This window comes from Anomaloglossus baeobatrachus, chromosome 4 (genome assembly GCF_048569485.1).
Source record: "Anomaloglossus baeobatrachus isolate aAnoBae1 chromosome 4, aAnoBae1.hap1, whole genome shotgun sequence".
Lineage (NCBI taxonomy): Eukaryota > Metazoa > Chordata > Amphibia > Anura > Aromobatidae > Anomaloglossus > Anomaloglossus baeobatrachus.
Window position 1 is genome coordinate 569,402,237 of NC_134356.1, and position 24,430 is coordinate 569,426,666.

At 48.4% G+C, this 24,430-nt stretch overlaps 1 protein-coding gene across 2 annotated transcripts in view; it reads right to left on the reverse strand.

The window, feature by feature from the left end:
* Positions 1-24,430, reverse strand: part of TIPIN (TIMELESS interacting protein) — a 39,212-nt gene that overhangs the window by 8,868 nt on the left and 5,914 nt on the right. For both annotated transcript variants that reach the window (XM_075342865.1, XM_075342866.1), the window contains exons 2-4: positions 13,519-13,668; positions 9,768-9,867; positions 467-542 (exon numbers count right to left, since the gene is read on the reverse strand). In XM_075342865.1, coding sequence (XP_075198980.1) covers positions 467-542; positions 9,768-9,867; positions 13,519-13,654 — 312 coding nt within the window. In that variant the 5' untranslated portion in view covers positions 13,655-13,668. The remainder of the gene's footprint in view (positions 1-466; positions 543-9,767; positions 9,868-13,518; positions 13,669-24,430) is intronic.

Genomic DNA, 24,430 nt, shown 5'->3' on the forward strand with positions numbered 1-24,430 from the left:
TGAACTGTCTTCTACCATGATGAAAGTGTGGACTGAGTATGCATATAAAATATAACTTTTATTACCCACATTAAAAGGTTTTTTTAGACATTACAACACAAAAGGACAATAAGTATCACACTTTTATATGCATTATTAGTCCACGCTTCTTCACGGTAAAGGATATGCTTAGGTGGATACATGTTGCAGGACCATACTGGGATGTATATACCATTTCTCTCCCCTGGTGAACATTTTAGTACATAATTTTCTGATGGAATCTATTTAAGAATTCTGAAATGTGTGTACTTTTTAACGTCTTAGAACAGTTTTGAAACTTTTTCTGATCAATGTAGAAAACCCTGTTTTGATAAAAGGATATAGAAACTATGCACGTTTTAAAAAGCATTTTCTGTTGTAAAGCACATTTTTCTAACATTTTTTGAAAAATACCACAAGTGTAGAAAACCCCCAGACCACCACTTACCTCATGTCCTTTGCCCTTGAATTTTGTGCCATCAAACAGATTCCTTAAAGCAGGTAAGCCACGCTGTGAAGTGAGCCTAGAGGGAGATACTTAAAATCTAGTATATTCTGGAATAATGTAACTTGTAGTATTTCTAAAGCATCTGAACTATGAAAAGTTTACATTTTTTTTTTTTTTTTTTTTTTTTTTTAAAGATCAGAGAAGTGGGAGGGGATCATTTGAGATCTGGCAGCGCCCTCCTTCCAAAACGCATTCCCCGACTGAATCTAGCTTAGGGGAGCAGAGTGCTACTTACTAGTGGGTGGTAAAAAGACAGTAAAGGGGTACTATCTGCCCCAGACTTCAAGCTGCATGTGAAGAGACCTCAGCCCGCATCATAAAAGAGTGGTTTGCTTCAACAGGAGTTGAATGCAGTACCCAAGAACAGCAACTAAAGCTGCGGTGATCCGGCACCATATACTGCACTTCTGACAGGTAACAGCCAAATCGGTGCGAGTGTCACATATTGAACTACAATTGATATGATACAGATGACCTATCTTAAGAATAGGACATCAATATCCTGGACAACCCTTATAAGCCGTGGCACAACCTGCTATTCCATTTTGAGACAGTAGTCATTTTTTTGGGAGAGGAGTAAAAAAAACAAAGCAAACCAAAAACACGGAGATAGGCCTGTTCACATTTTATATGGAGACACAGGTCTGAAGTTCACATCTGGAGGACTCCCAACTTGTACCTCCCATGGAAGGCTAAAAGGTATCCCATCATAAAGACCTACAGTGGTATATGTGGCCTATATGTAACCCCTGCTCAAAGCACAGCAGTCTACTTGGCTCATTTCTATTAATTTCTGGGCTGTGAGAAATCAAGGAGAAGAAAGCTCATCCTATACAGTCGCTGCATATACAAAGAGGTAGTAGTCTGCAGTATGGTTACCCAGAGCCTGTAGATTCACGGACACTGCACTCTATGCTGAGAGATCTACCACGAATAACCAGAACTAAATTCATACTGACATTGTTAAAATAATATCCCTACTACGCAAAATCACGTCCTTTGCGTCAAAATTGCAAAGGACGTTATGGTTTATACCAATCCTGAGATCTTGGATACCTTTAAAGAATACTATGCCAGACTCTACAATTTGCCTCCATCGCCAACTCCATCCCTAGACTTGCCCTCCCATTTCAACGTCTGGATGTGCAGATCGCCGCTGAGCTGGAGGTCCCCTTCACGCAACAGGAGTTAACTGAAGTAATCATTGGCCTTCCGGGCAATAAAGGTTCCGGTCTGGACGGCTTTACTTCTCAATTTTATAAGTATTTTGCGGAACAGTTGACTCCTCTGGCGTTGGCGGCCTTCAACTCAGTGAGCGATTCCTTCCCCTTCCGTACCAGGCTGCTACCGCTTTCATTTCGGTCATCCTTAAGCCGGTGAAAGATCCAAGAGTTTTGTGTGGAGCTCTAAAAGACCTAGGCTCCGTTATGAAGTCCTCACCCGTCCCAAAACAGCAGGAGGAGTTGGACTTCCAGATTTTAAGCATTATTATTTTGCTTCGGCCCATGCAAGAGTACCCAACTTGATACATTGCCATTACTCCAAACTATGGGTACACTTAGCCCATGACATATGTCCACTTTCAGTAGCCACGACTCCCTGGCCTGGCCCGCCCTTGCCTGGGACAAAATCGCCATGTCTTTCTCAGTCAAGCAAACACTGAAAATTATACACACTCCGTCGGTTAGAGGAATCCTGATAGACCCTAATGGACCTCTGCAACCACTAACAGATTCTCTGCAGTTTCCTCCAGGCACCTTTACATCTTCATTTTTATATAATTCAAGAAGGACGCCACTTCGGGTGCACCAGGGGGTATCCTGCGTCCTCTGCAATCTATTCTGGGGGGGGGGGGCGTTCTATTTTGGCCCGACATGCATTTAATTATATATGCAACTTCAACATTTTTTCTCTAGAGATTCAAGTATGGCGACCTGGGGACGCCCTCTAATCGGGATTTGAGGAGTTGTGTGCTGCCTCCGTGGGGCCGGCACATTCAATATCAGTCCTCTATGGTTTGCTAACTAAGATGGGACTTTGTAAGACCTGGGAGCTTGAACTCAATGCTATCTTCTCATGAGAACAATGGGAAAAATGTTTCTCTGTCCCATAAATCTGTTTTGCTGACAAGCGCACAAGAGACAAGCTTTAAAACGGTCTCCAGGTGGTATCGGGTCCCAGTGGTCGTGCATAGGTGGTTTCCGGGGGTGTCTAGCCTGTGTTGGCGATGTGGCTTGGAGGAGGGGTCTATGGCCCATATTTTGTGGTCGTGCCCGATTCTGCAGGCATTCTAGCAGGGGGTACTCAAGGTGATAAAAACGATCACTGATGTGTTGGTGCCTCCCTTACCGGAGGCGGTGCTTCTGTACATGTTCCCGATGTCAAAGGTTATTTATAAAAAAAAAAAAAAAAAAAAAATCACTACTACGGCACCTGTTACAGGCAGCCAAAGAAGGGAATTTTGTTTACTTACCGTAAATTCCTTTTCTTCTAGCTCCTATTGGGAGACCCAGACAATTGGGTGTATAGCTTCTGCCTCCGGAGGCCACACAAAGTATTACACTAAAAAGTGTAACCCCTCCCCTCTGCCTATACACCCTCCCGTGCATCACGGGCTCCTCAGTTTTGGTGCAAAAGCAGGAAGGAGGAAACTTATAAATTGGTCTAAGGTAAATTCAATCCGAAGGATGTTCGGAGAACTGAAACCATGAACCAAAAGAACAATTCAACATGAACAACATGTGTACACAAAAGAACAACAGCCCGAAGGGAACAGGGGCAGGTGCTGGGTCTCCCAATAGGAGCTAGAAGAAAAGGAATTTACGGTAAGTAAACAAAATTCCCTTCTTTGTCGCTCCATTGGGAGACCCAGACAATTGGGACGTCCAAAAGCAGTCCATGGGTGGGTAAAAGAATACCTCGATAAAAAGAGCCGAAAAACAGCCCCCTCTTACAGGTGTGCGACCGCCGCCTGAAGGACTCGCCTACCTAGGCTGGCATCTGCCGAAGCATAGGCATGCACCTGATAGTGTTTCGTGAAAGTGTGCAGACTCGACCAGGTAGCCGCCTGACACACCTGCTGAGCCGTAGCCTGGTGCCGCAATGCCCAGGATGCACCCACGGCTCTGGTAGAATGGGCCTTCAGCCCTGAAGGAATCGGAAGCCCAGAAGAACGGTAGGCTTCAAGAATCGGTTCCTTGATCCACCGAGCCAAGGTTGACTTGGAAGCCTGCGACCCCTTACGCTGGCCAGCGACAAGGACAAAGAGCGCATCCGAACGGCGCAGGGGCGCCGTGCGAGAAATGTATATCCGGAGTGCTCTCACGAGATCTAACAAGTGCAAATCCTTTTCACATTGGTGAACTGGATGAGGGCAAAAGGAAGGTAAGGAGATATCCTGATTGAGATGAAAAGGGGATACCACCTTAGGGAGAAATTCCGGGACCGGACGCAGAACCACCTTATCCTGGTGAAACACCAGGAAGGGGGCTTTGCATGACAGCGCTGCTAGCTCAGACACTCTCCGAAGTGATGTGACTGCCACTAGGAAGGTCACCTTCTGCGAAAGGCGTGATAGAGAGATATCCCGCATCGGCTCGAAAGGTGGTTTCTGAAGAGCCGTTAGCACCCTGTTAAGATCCCAGGGTTCCAGCGGACGCTTGTAAGGTGGGACTATGTGGCAAACTCCTTGCAGGAACATGCGGACCTGCGGAAGCCTGGCTAGACGCTTTTGAAAAAACACGGAAAGCGCCGATACTTGTCCCTTGAGAGAGCCGAGAGACAAACCCTTGTCCATTCCGGATTGAAGGAAAGAAAGGAAAGTGGGTAAGGCAAACGGCCAGGGGGTAAAACCCCGATCAGAGCACCAGGATAAGAAGATCCTCCAAGCCCTGTGATAGATCTTGGCGGACGTTGGTTTCCTGGCTTGTCTCATAGTGGCAATGACATCTTGAGATAACCCTGAGGACGCTAGGAGCCAGGACTCAATGGCCACACAGTCAGGTTGAGGGCCGCAGAATTCAGATGGAAAAATGGCCCTTGAGACAGCAAGTCTGGTCGGTCTGGGAGTGCCCACGGTTGACCCACCGTGAGGTGCCACAGATCTGGGTACCACGACCTCCTCGGCCAGTCTGGAGCGACGAGGATGGCGCGGCGGCAGTCGGACCTGATCTTGCGCAACACTCTGGGCAGCAGTGCCAGAGGAGGAAATACATACGGCAGTCGAAACTGCGACCAATCCTGAACTAATGCGTCCGCCGCCAGAGCTCTGTGATCTTGAGACCGTGCCATGAATTCCGGGACTTTGTTGTTGTGCCGAGACGCCATGAGGTCAACGTCCGGCGTTCCCCAGCGGCAACAGATCTCTTGAAACACGTCCGGGTGAAGAGACCATTCCCCTGCGTCCATGCCCTGGCGACTGAGAAAGTCTGCTTCCCAGTTTTCTACGCCCGGGATGTGAACTGCGGAGATGGTGGAGGCTGTGGCTTCCGCCCAGAGCAGAATCCGCCGAACTTCTTGGAAGGCCTGACGACTGCGTGTGCCGCCCTGGTGGTTGATGTACGCGACCGCCGTGGCGTTGTCCGACTGTATGCGGATCTGTCTGCCCTCCAGCCACCGATGGAACGCCTTTAGGGCTAGATACACTGCCCTTATCTCCAGAACATTGATCTGAAGGGAGGACTCTGTCGGAGTCCAGGTTCCCTGAGCCCTGTGGTGGAGGAAGACCGCTCCCCACCCTGACAGACTCGCGTCCGTCGTGACCACAGCCCAGGATGGGGGCAGGAATGATTTTCCCTTCGACAAGGAAGTGGGAAGAAGCCACCACTGAAGAGAGGTTTTGGCTGCCAGTGAAAGAGAGACGTTCCTGTCTAGGGACGTCGACCTCCTGTCCCATTTGCGGAGAATGTCCCATTGAAGTGGACGCAGATGAAACTGCGCAAAGGGAACTGCCTCCATTGCTGCCACCATCTTCCCTAGGAAGTGCATGAGGCGCCTCAAGGGGTGTGACTGGGTCCGAAGGAGAGAGTGCACCCCTGTCTGCAGCGAACGCTGTTTGTCCAGCGGAAGCTTCACTATCGCTGAGAGAGTATGAAACTCCATCCCGAGGTAAGTCAGTGATTGGGTCGGTGTCAATTTTGACTTTGGGAAATTGATGATCCACCCGAACCTCTGGAGAGTCTCCAGAGCAATGGTCAGGCTGTGTTGACATGCCCCCCGGGAGGGTGCCTTGACTAGGAGATCGTCTAAGTAAGGGATCACAGAGTGGCCCTGAGAGTGTAAGACCGCCACCACGGATGCCATGACCTTGGTGAAGACCCGTGGGGCTGTCGCCAGGCCGAAAGGCAGTGCCACGAACTGAAGGTGTTCGTCCCCGATGGCGAAACGCAGGAAGCGTTGATGCTCTGGTGCAATCGGCACATGGAGATAAGCATCCCTGATGTCGATTGAGGCTAGGAAGTCTCCTTGGGACATCGAGGCGATGACAGAACGGAGAGATTCCATCCGGAACCGTCTGGTTCTCACGTGTCTGATGAGCAGTTTGAGGTCCAGAACGGGGGGGAATGATCCGTCCTTTTTTGGCACCACGAACAAGTTGGAGTAAAAACCGCGACCACGTTCTTGAAGGGGAACGGGAATCACAACTCCTTCTGCCTTCAGAGTGTTCACCGCCTGAAAAAGTGCATCGGCTCGCTCGGGGGGCGGAGATGTTCTGAGGAAACGAGTCGGAGGACGAGAGCTGAGCTCTATCCTGTAGCCGTGAGACAGAATGTCTCTCACCCATCGGTCTTGGACATGTGGCCACCAGGCGTCGCAAAAGCGGGAGAGCCTGCCACCGACCGAGGATGCGGTTTGGGGAGGCCGAAAGTCATGAGGAGGCCGCCTTGGAGGCGGTTCCTCCGGCGGTCTTTGGAGGACGTGACTTAGACCGCCATGCAGAAGAGTTCCTCTGGCCCTTCTGTGACCTGTTGGACGTGGAGGATTGGGACCTGGCTGAGGGCCGAAAAGACCGAAACCTCGATTGAATTTTTCGTTGCTGAGGTTTGTTCGGTTTGGACTGGGGTAAGGACGAGTCCTTTCCCTTGGATTGTTTAATAATTTCATCCAATTGCTCGCCAAACAAACGGTCGCCAGAAAATGGCAAACCGGTTAAGAACTTCTTGGAAGCGGAGTCTGCCTTCCATTCGCGTAGCCACATGGCCCTGCGGACTGCCACCGAATTGGCGGACGCTACCGCTGTACGGCTTGCTGAGTCCAGGACGGCGTTCATGGCGTAGGACGAAAAGGCCGATGCCTGAGAAGTCAAAGACACAACTTGCGGAGCAGAGGTACGTGTGACTGCATTAATCTCAGACAGACAAGCTGAGATAGCTTGGAGTGCCCACACGGCTGCAAAGGCCGGAGCAAAAGACGCGCCTATGGCTTCATAGATGGATTTCATCAGGAGCTCTATTTGCCTGTCAGTGGCATCCTTGAGCGATGAACCATCTGCCACTGATACTACGGATCTAGCCGCCAGTCTAGAGACTGGAGGATCCACCTTGGGACACTGAGCCCAACCCTTAACTACGTCAGGGGGGAAGGGGTAACGTGTGTCATTAAGGCGCTTAGTAAAGCGCCTGTCCGGAAATGCTCTGTGCTTCCGGACAGCATCTCTGAAGTTAGAGTGATCGAAAAACGCACTCCGTGTACGTTTGGGAAACCTAAACTGGTGTTTCTCCTGCTGTGAAGCCGACTCCTCTATAGGTGGAGTTGGGGGAGAAAGATCTAGCACCTGGTTGATGGACGCTATAAGGTCATTTACTATGGCGTCCCCTTCAGGTGTATCAAGATTGAGAGCAACGTCAGGATCAGAGCCCTGAGCTGCGACCTCCGCCTCATCCTCCAGAGAGTCCTCATGCTGAGACCCCGAACCGCGTGATGAAGCTGGGGAAGGTTCCCAGCGAGCCCGCTTAGCCGGTCTGGGACTGCGGTCCGTGTCGGAGTCCTCCCCGTGGGACCTAGGTGTCACCCCAGGAGCACTCTGCTGCACCGACCGAGAGGGGCCTGGGGGCGATGAACTCACAGTGCCCGGGGCCTGTGTGACCGATCTGGACTGCAAGGCTTCTAGTATCTTAGCAGACCATCTGTCCATAGACTGAGCCATGGATTGTGAAAGCGACTCAGAGTTTCTCAGCCAAAACTGCAAACTCTGTCCCTGCCACCTGGACAGTGGAAGCCGGCGGTTCTACCTGAGCCGAGGGTCCCACCAGTGCCCGAGGCTCCGGCTGAGTGAGTGCCACAGGGGCCGAGCATTGCACACAGTGAGGGTAGGTGGAACCTGCAGGTAACATAGCCGCACAAGAGGTACAGGTTGCAAAATAAGCCTGTGCCTTGGCACCCTTGCTCTTTGCGGACGACATGCTGTAGTCTCCTCTGAGAGTGATCACTGAGGGTATATAGCCAAAAGCAAAACAATGCGGCCGAACAGAGAAAATGTATACAAATATATATATATATACACTTCGGCACCCAAGGGGGGCCAGCACCGGGTAACCGGTGTGGCTTACCGACCGCCCAAAGCGGTTGTGTGTCCACCAGATTCCCTGCCTGGGCCTCCCAGAGCTGTAGAGCTCGTTCTGAAATCCTCCACCGGCAGAAGTGATTGCAAATATGGCTGCCAGAGCTCTCAGGGGAGGAGGGAGCCGTGGGCGTGACTAATAAAGTGCGGGAATCTGGTGCCCCACAGTGCTCAGTGAGGGGGGAGGAGAACACCTAAGTATGCTCCAGCCCTCACTGCCGACGTCCAGTCGACCGTCCCGCCCTTACCCCTGACTGGCAGGCCCGGGGGCGGGAGTTATGGTACTAGGCCGCAGAAGCCGGGGACTAAATTTAATAACGCGGCCGGCAAACAGGCGCGGTCGGCGCAGTAGTCCCGGTCGTCACAAACAAACAGCAGCCGCTGCAGCGTCTGTAACACAGGCGCTCCATGCACCGTCCCCAAGGGGACACAGAGTACCTTATAGATGCAGGGCCTGTCCCTGATAATACTCAGTCTCCTGTCCGTCAGATTCCCCCAGGGGCTGCGGAGGGAGCCCGGTCCCAGTGAATGGTGACCGGTTAGGATCCCACTTCTCCCAGAGCCTCTAAGGGATGGGGAAGGAAAAACGGCATGTGGTTCCAGCCTTTGTACCCGCAATGGGTACCTCAACCTTAACAGCACCGCCGACTTAGTGGGGTGAGAAGGGAGCATGCCGGGGGCCCTGTTAGGGCCCTCTTTTATTCCATCCGATACAATCAGCAGCTGCTGCTGACTAAAATGGGAGCTTGAGTGAATGTGTGCCTCCTTCAACACAAAGCATAAAACTGAGGAGCCCGTGATGCACGGGAGGGTGTATAGGCAGAGGGGAGGGGTTACACTTTTTAAAGTGTAATACTTTGTGTGGCCTCCGGAGGCAGAAGCTATACACCCAATTGTCTGGGTCTCCCAATGGAGCGACAAAGAAACAATAATTCCTCGACATTGGAGGTCCACCGACCTTCCCTCATTGGAAGAGATCTCTCCAATTCACCGCATGGAGACCTTTGTTGCGCATTCCCACCAAGAGCAGACCAGTGTCGCCTCCAGATGGTTCCATTGGGAGGCCTTTTTATCTTCCCCATTGTATCGATCTGTTTTCAGATAGTGACGGGGGCGTCTTGGACGGTAGTGTAGCCGGGGGGGGGGGGGGCCTCTGGGCTCCTCTCTCGGGGTGGTGGGGTCTCACGTTCAGAGTCTGGAGTTCTAGGGATATCTTGCGTTAATGCAGTTAGGCACTCCCCTTCCCCTCTATTCTTCATCTCTCCCTTTCTATTGTTCTTCTCCACTACATACTTGCCTGAGAAAATGTAAAGTTTGTAATTTTGCATTGGCATGGTGTGTGCCATATTGTTGGGCCTGCTGTGATAGTGGGATTTGTATTTTTCTTTTGAGAATAAATAAAAAGTTTAAAATTGAAAAAAAAACGAAAAAAAAAAAACATACCAAAAAAATACAGCAAAATACAGCAAGAAACCAACCACAGACCCTGCTCTCTGTGATGCTGCTCCCCAATGTATGACATAGGACATTCTGCAGAAGCCAAGGTTACTTCGGTTTATATTTGTTTGCTTTTTAATATCTATATAATTGCAAAAAAATTCCACTACTACTCTGATGTTTGTTTAGAATATGCAAAAAAACCCAAAAAAAAACAAAAAAAAAAAACAAAACACCACAACATACCGCTGAGCATCCAGTTTGGGCTGTGGTCTCTTTACTGCCCGCCTGACAGGCTTTGGTGCTTCTTCTGGCTGTGTTTCTCCCATGCTTCTAGTCCAGTCATCTAGGAGAGCAGTAATAAGAAAAGAGTTTTTATTTCCAAAATGAAAAACAGAAGAGGTAACAGGACACCGATCAATCTGAAAGCAGCCTCAAAGCTGCACTCCAGCGGATTCCTTTTATTTCACTATCTGTAAAATATGAGTCAGGTATATCCAGTTCATGCATGAATACTTAGTTGCCATCTTCTGCCGCTTCCAGAGCTGCTCCGGTTATCCCCAGGATCATATGTCCGCAGCGGTGACCACAAAGTTTCTGTGAGGACAGGAAGTCACTTTCTCAAGTGAAGTTTGATACTGAGAACACGGCTTTCATGGACTCACATTAAGAATGGAACTAACGGTCCGCGATGTGAGGCGGCATGAGAGAGCTGCGGTGACATGATGCAGGAGAGGACCGGGTAGTGCTGGAGATGGCAGAAAAAGGGATATTAAATGACATACACTGGACATGTGTTACTATGGCTAACAAACACTGAAATGGGAATTTAAGCATGCAACATCCTTAGGACACAACCCCATTTTTCAGATATATCATGTATCACTTTATATGGCAAGAACTTATGGAATGCTTTTCTTATACATGTGACCTCCCAGACCTCTGCCGCTCGGTGGTTACATAAAGCGTGCTCAGGAGCCAAGTCCACACCACACCCAGTACGTTATACAGCCAACATCTGCATGTAGCAGCAGCAATCAGAGCCGAGCTCCAGTCTCTCACATTAACCTCTTTAATGTCCTTGAGAATCTCTGCTCCGGGTGTGCGGTCCCAGTGGAGCATACGATTCTGGCTTAGGTGGCTATGCTAGTTGGGGCCCAGAACAAAGCCCTCTGACTGCTATGTTGGTACCCCTGTAAAGTCTTGCTAAACATGAGACCATATATTTTTTTTTTCTATGTATGGCAATCAGTTGCATTACAATGCACAGAACAAGTACTAGATTTGTCAGACTATAAGACGCACTTTTTAACAAGAAAAAGTCCTGCTAAATAATGTGTGCATCTTATAACCCTGAGGCAGCTTTGTGTGATAGATGAGAGCGCAGACACCATGTCCTCCCTGATCACAGAGAGGGCTGCATGTTCTCCTCCTGCCACACACTGCCCCATCTGACTCTGTATGTGCAATGTCTATATACAGTGAGCTACGTATTAGGAAAGGGGGCGTGTCAGATCAGGGATCACACGCTGGTGTGATCAGAGAAATGATAAGCTCTTGGTGCTAAAACAATCATTGCAAGTAAACAAGAGCACAGAGCTTGATCAGAGACACATCAATGAAATCGTGTTTTAAACCCTATAGCATGCGTTTTTTAGATTACATAACAAAAACATGCTGCCAGATTTCCTTTAATACCTTCACGACATGACGTATATTTACATAATATATTATTTACCTGAGAGCCAGCATCTTTCCCTGAACATAACAGCTGATTTAATCAGCCGACATGTGTCTCTAACAGCCATGGGTGGATCGGAGATCCGCCCACTACTATTAACTAGTTAAAGCCCGCTGTCAATATCTGACAGAGGGATTTAACATATAGCAGCAGGGGGCAGATCATTCCCACCGCCCATAGACGTGTCTGAGGCATGATCGTGGGTTGCCATTACATGTCTGTCATGACCATTCTTTGAAGACCGTGATTTCTGCTAAACAGAGCAATATTGATGCACTGCTCTGTATTGCAGAAGCGATAGGGGACTTGAAACTGCAATCGTCTTCAGAGAAATAATAAAAACAGTACAATAAATTTAAAAAAGTTTTTAAAATTATGAAAAAAAAAAATTCAAATCCCCCCCTTTTACCCCACTGAAAAATAAAAATAAAAAATACACATACTTGATATAACTGTTTAGAAATGTCCAATCTATCAAAATATAAATTAGTTTGGTAACTAGCGTAACAAAAAAAAAAAAAAAAAAAAAACACCAGCAGAATTGTGTTTTTTGGCAACTGTAACATTGCAATAAAATAAAATAAAATAAAATAAAATAACAGGCGATTAAAACATTATATCAACCCAAAAATAGTAACCGTAAATTATCAGGCTATGGTAGATAGAGTAAGCAATCACTTAGCCGCTGATCCTGAAAAATACAAACATACATTATGGTTTTCAAAAAAAAAGAAGAAAAGGGTCAAGTTGGAATTTATTTCCCGTTTTTCACCTGAATGTCCTCCCTCTGTTATTTATGCTAATTCTATCATAGAATCATTTTACTAAGTGATAGAAGGATCTGTGCTGATGTCATATGCATGTGGCCAGAAGGGGCGGTGCCTCAGTCAACATAGCTGATACCAGGAAGCAACAATATTTTTCTGTTGGCTGAGGTCCCGCCCCTTCTGGTCACTTGGGTATGACATCAGCACAGGTCCTTCTAACCACTTAGTTTAACTGATTCTATAATAGAATTCGCATAAATAACAGGGGGAGGACGGACAGGCAGGGGGCGGAAATCACTATCAAAACCCACCCCTGCTATCAGCTGATCGGCAGCTGCTGCCAATCAAAAATCTGCTCATTTTACAAACTTCACTTGCTTGTATTTCAAAATCTATACATCCGAGCTGACTTCTAAAGGCATGTATAGAATCAGCCTGATACTGCCAGTATATCACTGGCTTTAAGTTATATAGGAAAATCCTGCTGATTGGTGCACTTTAAACCTTTCCATCATATGTATCACATCTCTGCCTGGCAATACCCTAATATCGCTGACAAATGTTTTTGGGGATATGATGAGCAACAAGACATCTGGCATATATGGTGGATATGTGTGGAAGTCCATTAACTATGAAATAGTGTGGCATGCCTTATTTCCTCTATTATTGGGTGACGCTTAGCATTTTCATCTACAGTCATGCTTCTAAGCAACAGACCACCTAAGACTAATAATAGAATCCATCACCCTATTGATTTTGTAACTATGGCCACGAGAATACATATTGCCTCTCAGTGGAAAACCCCCACCCCCTCCTTTGCTGCTGTCAAACAGCGGATCTATATGATGTACTTTGAGAGAATAGAAGCCATTCAATCTGATAAACCTGAACAGTTTTACAATATTTGGGATCCACGACTCTAGACTGATACAGGCCGGAACATTAGGGGAACAATCTCCCTTTCTCCAGCAGATCTTGAAGGATCTTTCAGTATCCAAGTGCAATCAGTATGGCAAATCATTTCTCAGATAATCATTAATAACCTTATTGGTAGCAGCCAAGGTGTGGAAGTGCGGAGATTTCTCAATGTGATACTCATACGCAATGTCAAAATATTGAAAACATTTTGTTTCCATTTTTTCATGATTGGCATATCATTAGTTCATCTATCCATCCTTTGATTTCTGTAATTCCATGACCTTTCTTCCTGATGTAAAATCATTATATTTATTTTTTTTCTGCAAAGGTATTAGCAGCTGAATAGGTATGAGGTTGCATTCGTCGGACAGAGCCATTTCACACTGCTCCACCAAACCCAATCTGCACCTTATGGAACTAGACCTGCTGCAGAAAATAGATTTCCCTGCACTAGTGTTCGATTGTTCTTTCTAGAAAATCAGACAGCGCCCCATTCCTGGAAGAGAGCATTTGTGTAAATCTGACACCGGTCTTAATGTACATTACAATATAATATGTTTCCACCAGCTACCTCCATTAGCCAAATCCTCATTGTCATTGTCTCCTGCCCCAGGAGAATGTGGTGGGGGTAAAGGAGGGAAACTTTCATCTTCTGTGTGTTCATAATCGGGCAGGTCAAAAAGGTCATTTTCCAGCGGATCTGTCATTTCTGCATCAAATTCTGAAAAATAAGAAATGTATAACTTCATTAATAACATTACTGACAAACATGATAGGAAAATCAATACTTCTACAAAGCACAATATGCAACACATATCAGAATACCGTATTTTTCGGACTATAAGACGCACCGGACTATAAGACGCACCCTGGTTTTAGAGGAAGAAAATAGGAAAATAAAACTTTAAGCAAAAAAATGTGGTCATGACACACTTATGGGGCGAGGATCTGCTGCTGACACTGTTATGGGGGTAATGTCCCCAAATTCTCTACTAAGGTACCCCATCCTGGTAATGATCCTCCTGCCTTGTATATGATCCTGCTATAAACCCCCATCCTGCTTATATACCAGCATCCTGCTCATATTCCCCCATCCTGTTCATATGGGTTGAACTAGATGGACTTAGAGTCTCCCTTCAACCTTAAAAACTATGATACTATGATACCCCCATCCTGTTCATATAGCCCCCATCCATCCTGTTCACATAGACCCCATCCATCCTGTTCACATAGACCCCATCCATCCTGTTCACATAGACCCCATCCATCCTGTTCACATAGACCCCATCCATCCTGTTCACATAGCCCCCATCCATCCTGTTCACATAGCCCCCATCCATCCTGTTCACATAGCCCCCATCCATCCTGTTCACATAGCCCCCATCCATCCTGTTCACATAGCCCCCATCCATCCTGTTCACATAGCCCCCATCCATCCTGTTCACATAGCCCCCATCCATCCTGTTCACATAGCCCCCATCCGGTTCATATACCCCCCACCCGTCCTGCTCATATACCCCCATCCTGTTCATATACCCCCCATCCGTCCTGCTCATATACCCCCATCCTGTTCATATACCCCCCCATCCGTCCTGCTCATATACCCCCCATCCTGTTCATATACCCCCCATCCGTCCTGCTCATATACCCCCCATCCGTCCTGCTCATATACTCCCATCCTGTTCATATACCCCCCATCCGGTTCATATACCCCCCCATCCGGTTCATATACCCCCCCCATCCGGTTCATATACCCCCCCCATCCGGTTCATATACCCCCCCAATCCGGTTCATATACCCCCCCCATCCGGTTCATATACCCCCCCCATCCGGTTCATATACCCCCCCATCCGGTTCATATACCCCCCCATCCGGTTCATATACCCCCCCCATCCGGTTCATATACCCCCCCATCCGTCCTGCTCATATACTCCCATCCTGTTCATATACCCCCCATCCATCCTGCTCATATACTCCCATCCGGTTCATATACCCCCCCATCCGGTTCATATACCCCCCCATCCGGTTCATATACCCCCCATCCGGTTCATATACCCCCCCATCCGGTTCATATACCCCCCCATCCGGTTCATATACCCCCCCATCCGGTTCATATACCCCCCCATCCGGTTCATATACCCCCCCATCCGGTTCATATACCCCCCATCCGTCCTGCTCATATACTCCCATCCTGTTCATATACCCCCATCCTGTTCATATACCCCCCATCCGTCCTGCTCATATACCCCCATCCTGTTCATATACCCCCCATCCATCCTGCTCATATACTCCCATCCTGTTCATATACCCCCCATCCGGTTCATATACCCCCCATCCGGTTCATATACCCCCCATCCGGTTCATATACCCCCCCATCCGTCCTGCTCATATACTCCCATCCTGTTCATATACCCCCCATCCATCCTGCTCATATACTCCCATCCGGTTCATATACCCCCCCATCCGGTTCATATACCCCCCCATCCGGTTCATATACCCCCCCATCCGGTTCATATACCCCCCCATCCGGTTCATATACCCCCCCATCCGTCCTGCTCATATACTCCCATCCTGTTCATATACCCCCATCCTGTTCATATACCCCCCATCCGTCCTGCTCATATACCCCCATCCTGTTCATATACCCCCCATCCATCCTGCTCATATACTCCCATCCTGTTCATATACCCCCCATCCGGTTCATATACCCCCCATCCGGTTCATATACCCCCCATCCAGTTCATATACCCCCCCATCCGGTTCATATACCCCCCCATCCGGTTCATATACCCCCCCATCCGGTTCATATACCCCCCCATCCGGTTCATATACCCCCCCATCCGGTTCATATACCCCCCATCCGGTTCATATACCCCCCCATCCGGTTCATATACCCCCCCATCCGGTTCATATACCCCCCCATCCGGTTCATATACCCCCCATCCGGTTCATATACCCCCCATCCGGTTCATATACCCCCCATCCGGTTCATATACCCCCCATCCGGTTCATATACCCCCCATCCGTCCTGCTCATATACTCCCATCCTGTTCATATACCCCCATCCTGTTCATATACCCCCATCCTGTTCATATACCCCCATCCTGTTCATATACTCCCATCCTGTTCATATACTCCCATCCTGTTCATATACTCCCATCCTGTTCATATACTCCCATCCTGTTCATATACTCCCATCCTGTTCATATACTCCCATCCTGTTCATATACTCCCATCCTGTTCATATACTCCCATCCTGTTCATATACTCCCATCCTGTTCATATACTCCCATCCTGTTCATATACTCCCATCCTGTTCATATACTCCCATCCTGTTCATATACTCCCATCCTGTTCATATACCCCCATCCTGTTCATATACTCCCATCCTGTTCATATACCCCCATCCTGTTCATATACCCCCATCCTGTTCATATACCCCCCATCCATCCTGCTCATATACCCCCCATCCATCCTGCTCATATACCCCCCATCCATCCTGCTCATATACCCCCATCCTGCTCATATACCCCCCATCCTGTTCATATACCCCCCATCCTGTTCATATACCCCCCATCCGGTTCATATACCCCCCATCCGGTTCATATACCCCCCATCCGGTTCATATACCCCCCATCCGGTTCATATACCCCCCATCCGGTTCATATACCCCCCCATCCGGTTCATATACCCCCCCCATCCGGTTCATATACCCCCCCATCCGGTTCATATACCCCCCCCATCCGGTTCATATACCCCCCCATCCGGTTCATATACCCCCCCATCCGGTTCATATACCCCCCCATCCGGTTCATATACCCCCCCATCCGTCCTGCTCATATACTCCCATCCTGTTCATATACCCCCATCCTGTTCATATACCCCCCATCCGTCCTGCTCATATACCCCCATCCTGTTCATATACCCCCCATCCGTCCTGCTCATATACCCCCATCCTGTTCATATACCCCCCATCCGTCCTGCTCATATACCCCCATCCTGTTCATATACCCCCCATCCGGTTCATATACCCCCATCCGGTTCATATACCCCCCCATCCGGTTCATATACCCCCCCATCCGGTTCATATACCCCCCCATCCGGTTCATATACCCCCCCATCCGGTTCATATACCCCCCCCATCCGGTTCATATACCCCCCCCATCCGGTTCATATACCCCCCCCATCCGGTTCATATACCCCCCCATCCGGTTCATATACCCCCCATCCGTCCTGCTCATATACTCCCATCCTGTTCATATACCCCCATCCTGTTCATATACCCCCATCCTGTTCATATACCCCCATCCTGTTCATATACTCCCATCCTGTTCATATACCCCCCCATCCTGTTCATATACCCCCCATCCGTCCTGCTCATATACCCCCATCCTGTTCATATACCCCCATCCTGTTCATATACCCCCCATCCTGTTCATATACCCCCCATCCATCCTGCTCATATACTCCCATCCGGTTCATATACCCCCATCCGGTTCATATACCCCCCCATCCGGTTCATATACCCCCCCATCCGGTTCATATACCCCCCATCCGGTTCATATACCCCCCCATCCGGTTCATATACCCCCCCATCCGGTTCATATACCCCCCCATCCGGTTCATATACCCCCCCATCCGGTTCATATACCCCCCCATCCGGTTCATATACCCCCCCATCCGGTTCATATACCCCCCATCCGGTTCATATACCCCCCATCCGGTTCATATACCCCCCATCCGGTTCATATACCCCCCATCCGGTTCATATACCCCCCATCCGTCCGGTTCATATACCCCCCATCCGTCCGGTTCATATACCCCCCATCCGTCCGGTTCATATACCCCCCATCCGTCCGGTTCATATACCCCCCATCCGTCCGGTTCATATACCCCCCATCCGTCCGGTTCATATACCCCCCATCCGTCCGGTTCATATACCCCCCATCCGTCCGGTTCATATACCCCCCATCCGTCCGGTTCATATACCCCCCATCCGTCCGGTTCATATACCCCCCATCCGTCCGGTTCATATACCCCCCATCCGTCCGGTTCATATACCCCCCATCCGTCCGGTTCATATACCCCCCATCCGTCCGGTTCATATACCCCCCATCCGTCCGGTTCATATACCCCCCATCCGGTTCATATACCCCCCATCCGGTTCATATACCCCCCATCCGGTTCATATACCCCCCATCCGTCCTGCTCATATACCCCCATCCTGTTCATATACCCCCCATCCGTCCTGCTCATATACCCCCATCCTGTTCATATACCCCCCATCCATCCTGCTCATATACTCCCATCCGGTTCATATACCCCCCATTCGGTTCATATACCCCCCATTCGGTTCATATACCCCCCCATCCGGTTCATATACCCCACCATCCGGTTCATATACCCCACCATCCGGTTCATATACCCCACCATCCGGTTCATATACCCCACCATCCGTCCTGCTCATATACTCCCATCCTGTTCATATACCCCCATCCTGTTCATATACCCCCCATCCGTCCTGCTCATATACTCCCATCCTGTTCATATACCCCCATCCTGTTCATATACCCCCCATCCGTCCTGCTCATATACCCCCATCCTGTTCATATACCCCCCATCCATCCTGCTCATATACCCCCCATCCATCCTGTTCATATACCCCCCATCCATCCTGTTCATATACCCCCCATCCATCCTGTTCATATACCCCCCATCCATCCTGTTCATATACCCCCCATCCATCCTGTTCATATACCCCCCATCCATCCTGTTCATATACCCCCCATCCATCCTGTTCATATACCCCCCATCCATCCTGTTCATATACCCCCCATCCATCCTGTTCATATACCCCCCATCCATCCTGTTCATATACCCCCCATCCATCCTGTTCATATACCCCCCATCCATCCTGTTCATATACCCCCCATCCATCCTGTTCATATACCCCCCATCCATCCTGTTCATATACCCCCCATCCATCCTGTTCATATACCCCCCATCCATCCTGTTCATATACCCCCCATCCATCCTGCTCATATACTCCCATCCTGCTATATACCCCCATCGTGCTCATATACCATCCTGGTATATGGCCTGTATCCTATAGCACAGAGAAAAAAAAAAAAAAAACAAACGTTTATACTCACCTTTTCCTCACTCCCTCCAGCACCGATCATCTTCCTCTCTGCGCCGCTGACCTGCGTGTGTGGAGCCGTTCCCCTGCAGCACGCGATGTCTTCCTGTCTGTGCCGATCAGCTGACCAGCACAGATCAGCTGACCGGCACAGGCAGGAAGACATCGCGTGCTGCGGGGGAACGGCTCCACACACGAGGACGGGTGAGTGTACTGATTCACTGCACCCCGCGCTGATAATGATGTGCAGGGGGCAGTGAATACAGCCGCACATGATCACTCCAGGCTGTAATTGCCAGGGGTGATCTTGTGGACCGGCTCTTTACTATGCGCGCGTCCCCGCTCGTCCTCCCACCCACCTGTCAGCGCCGGCTTCTGCGCTGAGAAATGGGCGGGAGGATCGGCGTGCATATGTAATGAGCGGGCACACGTGGTCACGGCAGGCTGCTATGTGCCCCCGATGACCCGCTCCACCACAGCGCCGTCATTCCCCGCAGCCACAGTCAGACCATAAGACGCACCCCCAACTTTCCCCCAACATTTGGGGGAAAAAAAGTGCGTCTTATGGTCCGAAAAATACGGTACTTTTGATTGTCTGCAGCGGTGCATGCAGCGTACAATCTATAGGACATGTCAGAAGTTGTATGAAGTACACATGTTCACATCAGAGGTGGGTCATAGGGAGAAAACATTACAATTAATGCTACTGACAAGACATGTCATAGCACAAGTATTCATAGTCCAAAGAACTGAACATATTACATATACAGTATTGTGCAAAGTTTTATAAAAAAAAAAAAAAGGCAAACTACAAATTAAGAAAGCTTTCAAATATAGAAGTGCACCCATCTATTATACTGGCCAAAATACCCAAGTGTGAGAGTGGCCTATGGCTTCGTTCACACTGGAGAATTAAAGAGACTGACAGAACAGAATAACTGATCAATTCAAGCACAGATTTGGCATATCTGCTGACAGGTTGTTTGGTTTTTTTTTTGGGGGGGGGGGGGGGGGGGCCCGAGAGAGGTTTGTATATTAAATGCATAAAAAAAAAAAATTATGTACATAAAATACTAAAATTAATCCATCACGTGAATGCATTTCTTAGCCATTTTGAAACATATCTACAGATGTGCTTTTTTTTGTACACACACATAGAAAGAAAAAGCAATTGAAGGGTGGACAACTTCACTTGTGAAGGAGATATATATATATATTCCTCAGTCAATATCTGGTTGCAGGATTACTACGGAAGAAAAAAAAATAAAACAAAAAAAACCACCTGAAGGAATCATTCCCCAACCACCTGAAAGATGTTGTTATTTGCATACACCCTAGAAGTGGCTAGCAAGGACATACAGTACATAACTAAAGTTACTCTATAAGGCCTAAGCCACACGGCGAGAAAAACGGTGCAAGTGGAGTGCGATAAAACATTGCATGCCACTCGGATCAATATTAGCCTGTGTGTCAGCACACATGAGCGATTATTTTCTCAGCCCTAATCGGACCGAGAAAACAATCGCAGCATGCTGCGGGTGCAATGCAAGACTCTTTCTCTCGCACCCATTCAAGTGTATGGGGCGAGAGGGAGAGGGGAGAAAAAAAAAAAAAAAAAAAAAAACAACCCTGTACTCGCAGTACACCGCTGTACCGTGAGTGTAGGGCGAGAATGGCAATAGCCGGCTACAGAGGAGAGAGGGAGATAAATCTCTCCCCTCCGCAGCACTGGCCTGCCCCTCCTCAGCTGAGGTCCGCTCGCACGGTCGGACCTCGGTCGCAGGGACACTCGGCTCTGCTGTACTGCCAGCGTGAGCAGAGTGTCATATGAGGGAATCGCAGTAATCCCCGTGTGGCCCCTGCCTAACTCTGGCTTTCTTGGGCCTCGCCTCCCAAATTCATTCTATGTGCACATGATGCGTCTACATTGGATTTTTCAACAAAAAGTGGTTCCTTAAAAAATTGCAGCGAGAAAAAGAAAATAAAACTCCATCCAACGGCCTTATGTAAATATGGTCTAAATTCCTTTGTTTGTTTGTTTTTTACCAGGACTGACTATTTAACCCAATTACAGATTTTTTTCAGCCATGGATTAAAGGGAACCTGTCAGCAGAAATTTCCCCTAAAACCTAACAGATTCCCCCTCTGCAGCTCCTGGGCTGCATTCTAGAAAGGTCCCTGTTATTATTGTGCCCCCTTTCTGACCAAAAAAAAGAGTTTATAAAGAGGTACCTTTTTGGCTTCGGATTCTATAAATGTGACACGGGGGCGGGCAGCCTGATGGCCGTTATTCTGCCCCCTGGTCCTGTATGCCGCCCCCATCGCTGATTTCCATACTTTTGGACGCCGCCCACTGCTCCAGCCATCCCCGCGCATGCCCAGTGCCAGTCTCACGGGACTGAGCACTGTGACTGCTGGTGACGTGTGCACAGGCAAGTGATTATGGGCGGGACTGTGACTGTTATCAGCAAGTACCCGCCCATAATCTCGTGAGCGCGCAAACCTCTCCAGCGTCACACTGTGCTCAGTGTAGATGCTAGACTGTATGGGCTGCTTCCAGGGATGACATCCCTTTGTCACGTGATAGGGGCGTGTTCAAAATACTATCACGTGACAAAGGGATGTCATCCCTGGAAGCAGCCCATACAGTCTAGCATCTACACTGAGCACAGTGTGACGCTGGAGAGGTTTGCGCGCTCACGAGATTATGGGCGCGTACTTGCTGATAACAGTCACAGTCCCGCCCATAATCACTTGCCTGCGCACACGTCACCAGCGGTCACACTGCTCAGTCCCGTGAGACTGGCACTGGGCATGCGCGGGGATGGCTGGAGCAGTGGGCGGCGTCCAAAAGTATGGAAATCAGCGATGGGGGCGGCATACAGGACCAGGGGGCAGAATAACGGCCATCAGGCTGCCCGCCCCCGTGTCAGATTTATAGAATCCGAAGCCAAAAAGGTACCTCTTTATAAACTCTTTTTTTTGGTCAGAAAGGGGGCACAAGAATAACAGGGACCTTTCTAGAATGCAGCCCAGGAGCTGCAGAGGGGGAATCTGTTAGGTTTTAGGGGAAATTTCTGCTGACAGGTTCCCTTTAAAGCCCCTTCACTTAAGGCGATATTTGCAGCAGTTAGCCAAACATGGATCACCCCAAAGAATAGGGACCATTTGTAGTTACAAACTGTAAATGTAAGACCACAATCTGAAGGTCGGGCTCAGATTCCTGCAGCAGTTTCTCTGTGAAATCGGTATCTGATATTTCAGACTTTAAAAAGTTCTGTCTGAACATGGCCTTAAAATAAGATGTAAATCAGCTTCATGGTTTTAACTGATCTGTGACTGAGTCCTTTCACTCTGTCTGGCAGGAGCTGAAGATATCAGATCCAAGATCTCATTACCCAAATGTCACATAAGAAATTCAGCTACGAGCTGATGAGAAGTGCACTGAGCACCACAGTACATGAGGCTACCCAGGATGGTGTAATAGAAGAAGGATTACACAGCCCTTATTCAAAACAGGATTATTCACCATGGATGATGGCCACGGTACATACAGTGCACAGAGTAACACGAGACACGCTCCCCTGTTCTTACTACCGGTATGTGCTGTGAATTACATGTAAGTGAACGATACCTGAACCTTTACAGCTGATCACAGTCCCAGAACTACCGACTCCCTACACTACAGCGAGGCCCATCCCTGGCACCGTAAGGGCTCTACCTGTAGGGTGAATATGCTGCAGATTCTCTGTACAGACTTCTTGGTGGAAAATCTGCCGATACTGCAAAGTGGACAAGCTTAACCCCTTCACGACCATGGACGGATATATCCGTCATGGAGCGTGTCCCGTTAAGCAGGGCAGGCGGCGGCGGTCGGCCCACATATCAGCTGTTTTCAACAGCTGACATGTGTGCCTGCTAGCCGCGGGTGGAATCGCTTCCACCTGCGGCCATTAACCCCTTAAATCTCGCTGCCAAAGTCTGGCAGCAAGATCTAAATGCGCGCGGCCATGTTTTTTACTTACCGCCGCCCCCACCGGAAGTCACGTGCGTGATCACGTGAGTTTAGGTGGTTGCCATCGTAGCACAGGGTCATGTGATGACGCCTGCAGCTATGAAGTTTCACTTTCGTTTTCCCTCGGCCGCGAGCAGAGAGAAAAAGAAAGTGACTGAATCTGCTGTTTACAGCTGTATAGCTGTGATCAGCAGATAGATAAAAGCGATCGGATTGCTGATCGCTATAGCCCCCTAGGGGGACTAGTAAAATAAAAAAAAGTTTTAAAAAATAAAAAAGAAAACAAAAAACCTAAAAGTTCAAATCACCCCCCTTTCCCCCCATTGAAAATTAAAGGGTTAAAATATAAATAAAAATACACATATTTGGTATCGCTGCGTTCAGAAATGCCCGATCGAAATATAAAATCAATTAATCTGATTGGTAAACGGCGTAGTGGCAAAAAAATTCCAAACGCCAAAATTACGTTTTTTGGTTGCCGCAAGTTTTACGCAAAATGCAATAACAGGCGATCAAAGCGTAGCATCTGCGCAAAAATTGTACCATTAGAAACGACAGCTCGAGTCGCAAAAAATAAGCCGTCACTGAGCCATAGATCCCAAAAAATGAGAACGCTACATGTTTCGGAAAATGGCGCAAAACGTACGCCACTTCTATTGGACAGGCTTGTGAAGTTTTTTAACCCCTTATATACAAGTAAACCTATACATGTTTGGTGTCTACAAACTCGCACCAACCTCAGGCATCATACCCACACATCAGTTTTACCATATTGTGAACACCGTGAATAAAACATCCCAAAAACTATTGTGCCATCACAATTTTTTTGCTGTTTTCCAGTACATCATATGGTAAAACTTATGGTTTCATTTAAAAGTACAACTTGTCCCGCAAAAAACAAGCCCTCATATGGAAAGATTGACAGAGAAATAAAAAAAAGTTATGGCTCTCGGAAGAAAGGGAGCAAAAAACAAAAACGGAAAGTGCCCCAGGGCTGAAGGGGTTAAGTTCATTAAAACGCTGCAGGAAAAAAAAAAAAAAAAAACACAAAAAACACACGTACTAGATCATCTATGTTGTGGATCTGTTCCAATCTGTACCCCGATCCATCAGTTTACTGCAGAACTCTGGGGTAAAATTGTTTGAAATGCGGCAAAAGTTTAGCAACTTGTAGTTGCAAAACAAATTTTGACTTTTCATGACAGCTTTGGCCCACTTCATCTACTTTTTGAGAAGTGAACAATGCATTGCGGCGAATGAGAGTGGCAGAATGCAGCAGGAAAATTCATAATTTACACCACAAGAGAGTACACGGGCGGCTATAAGGCT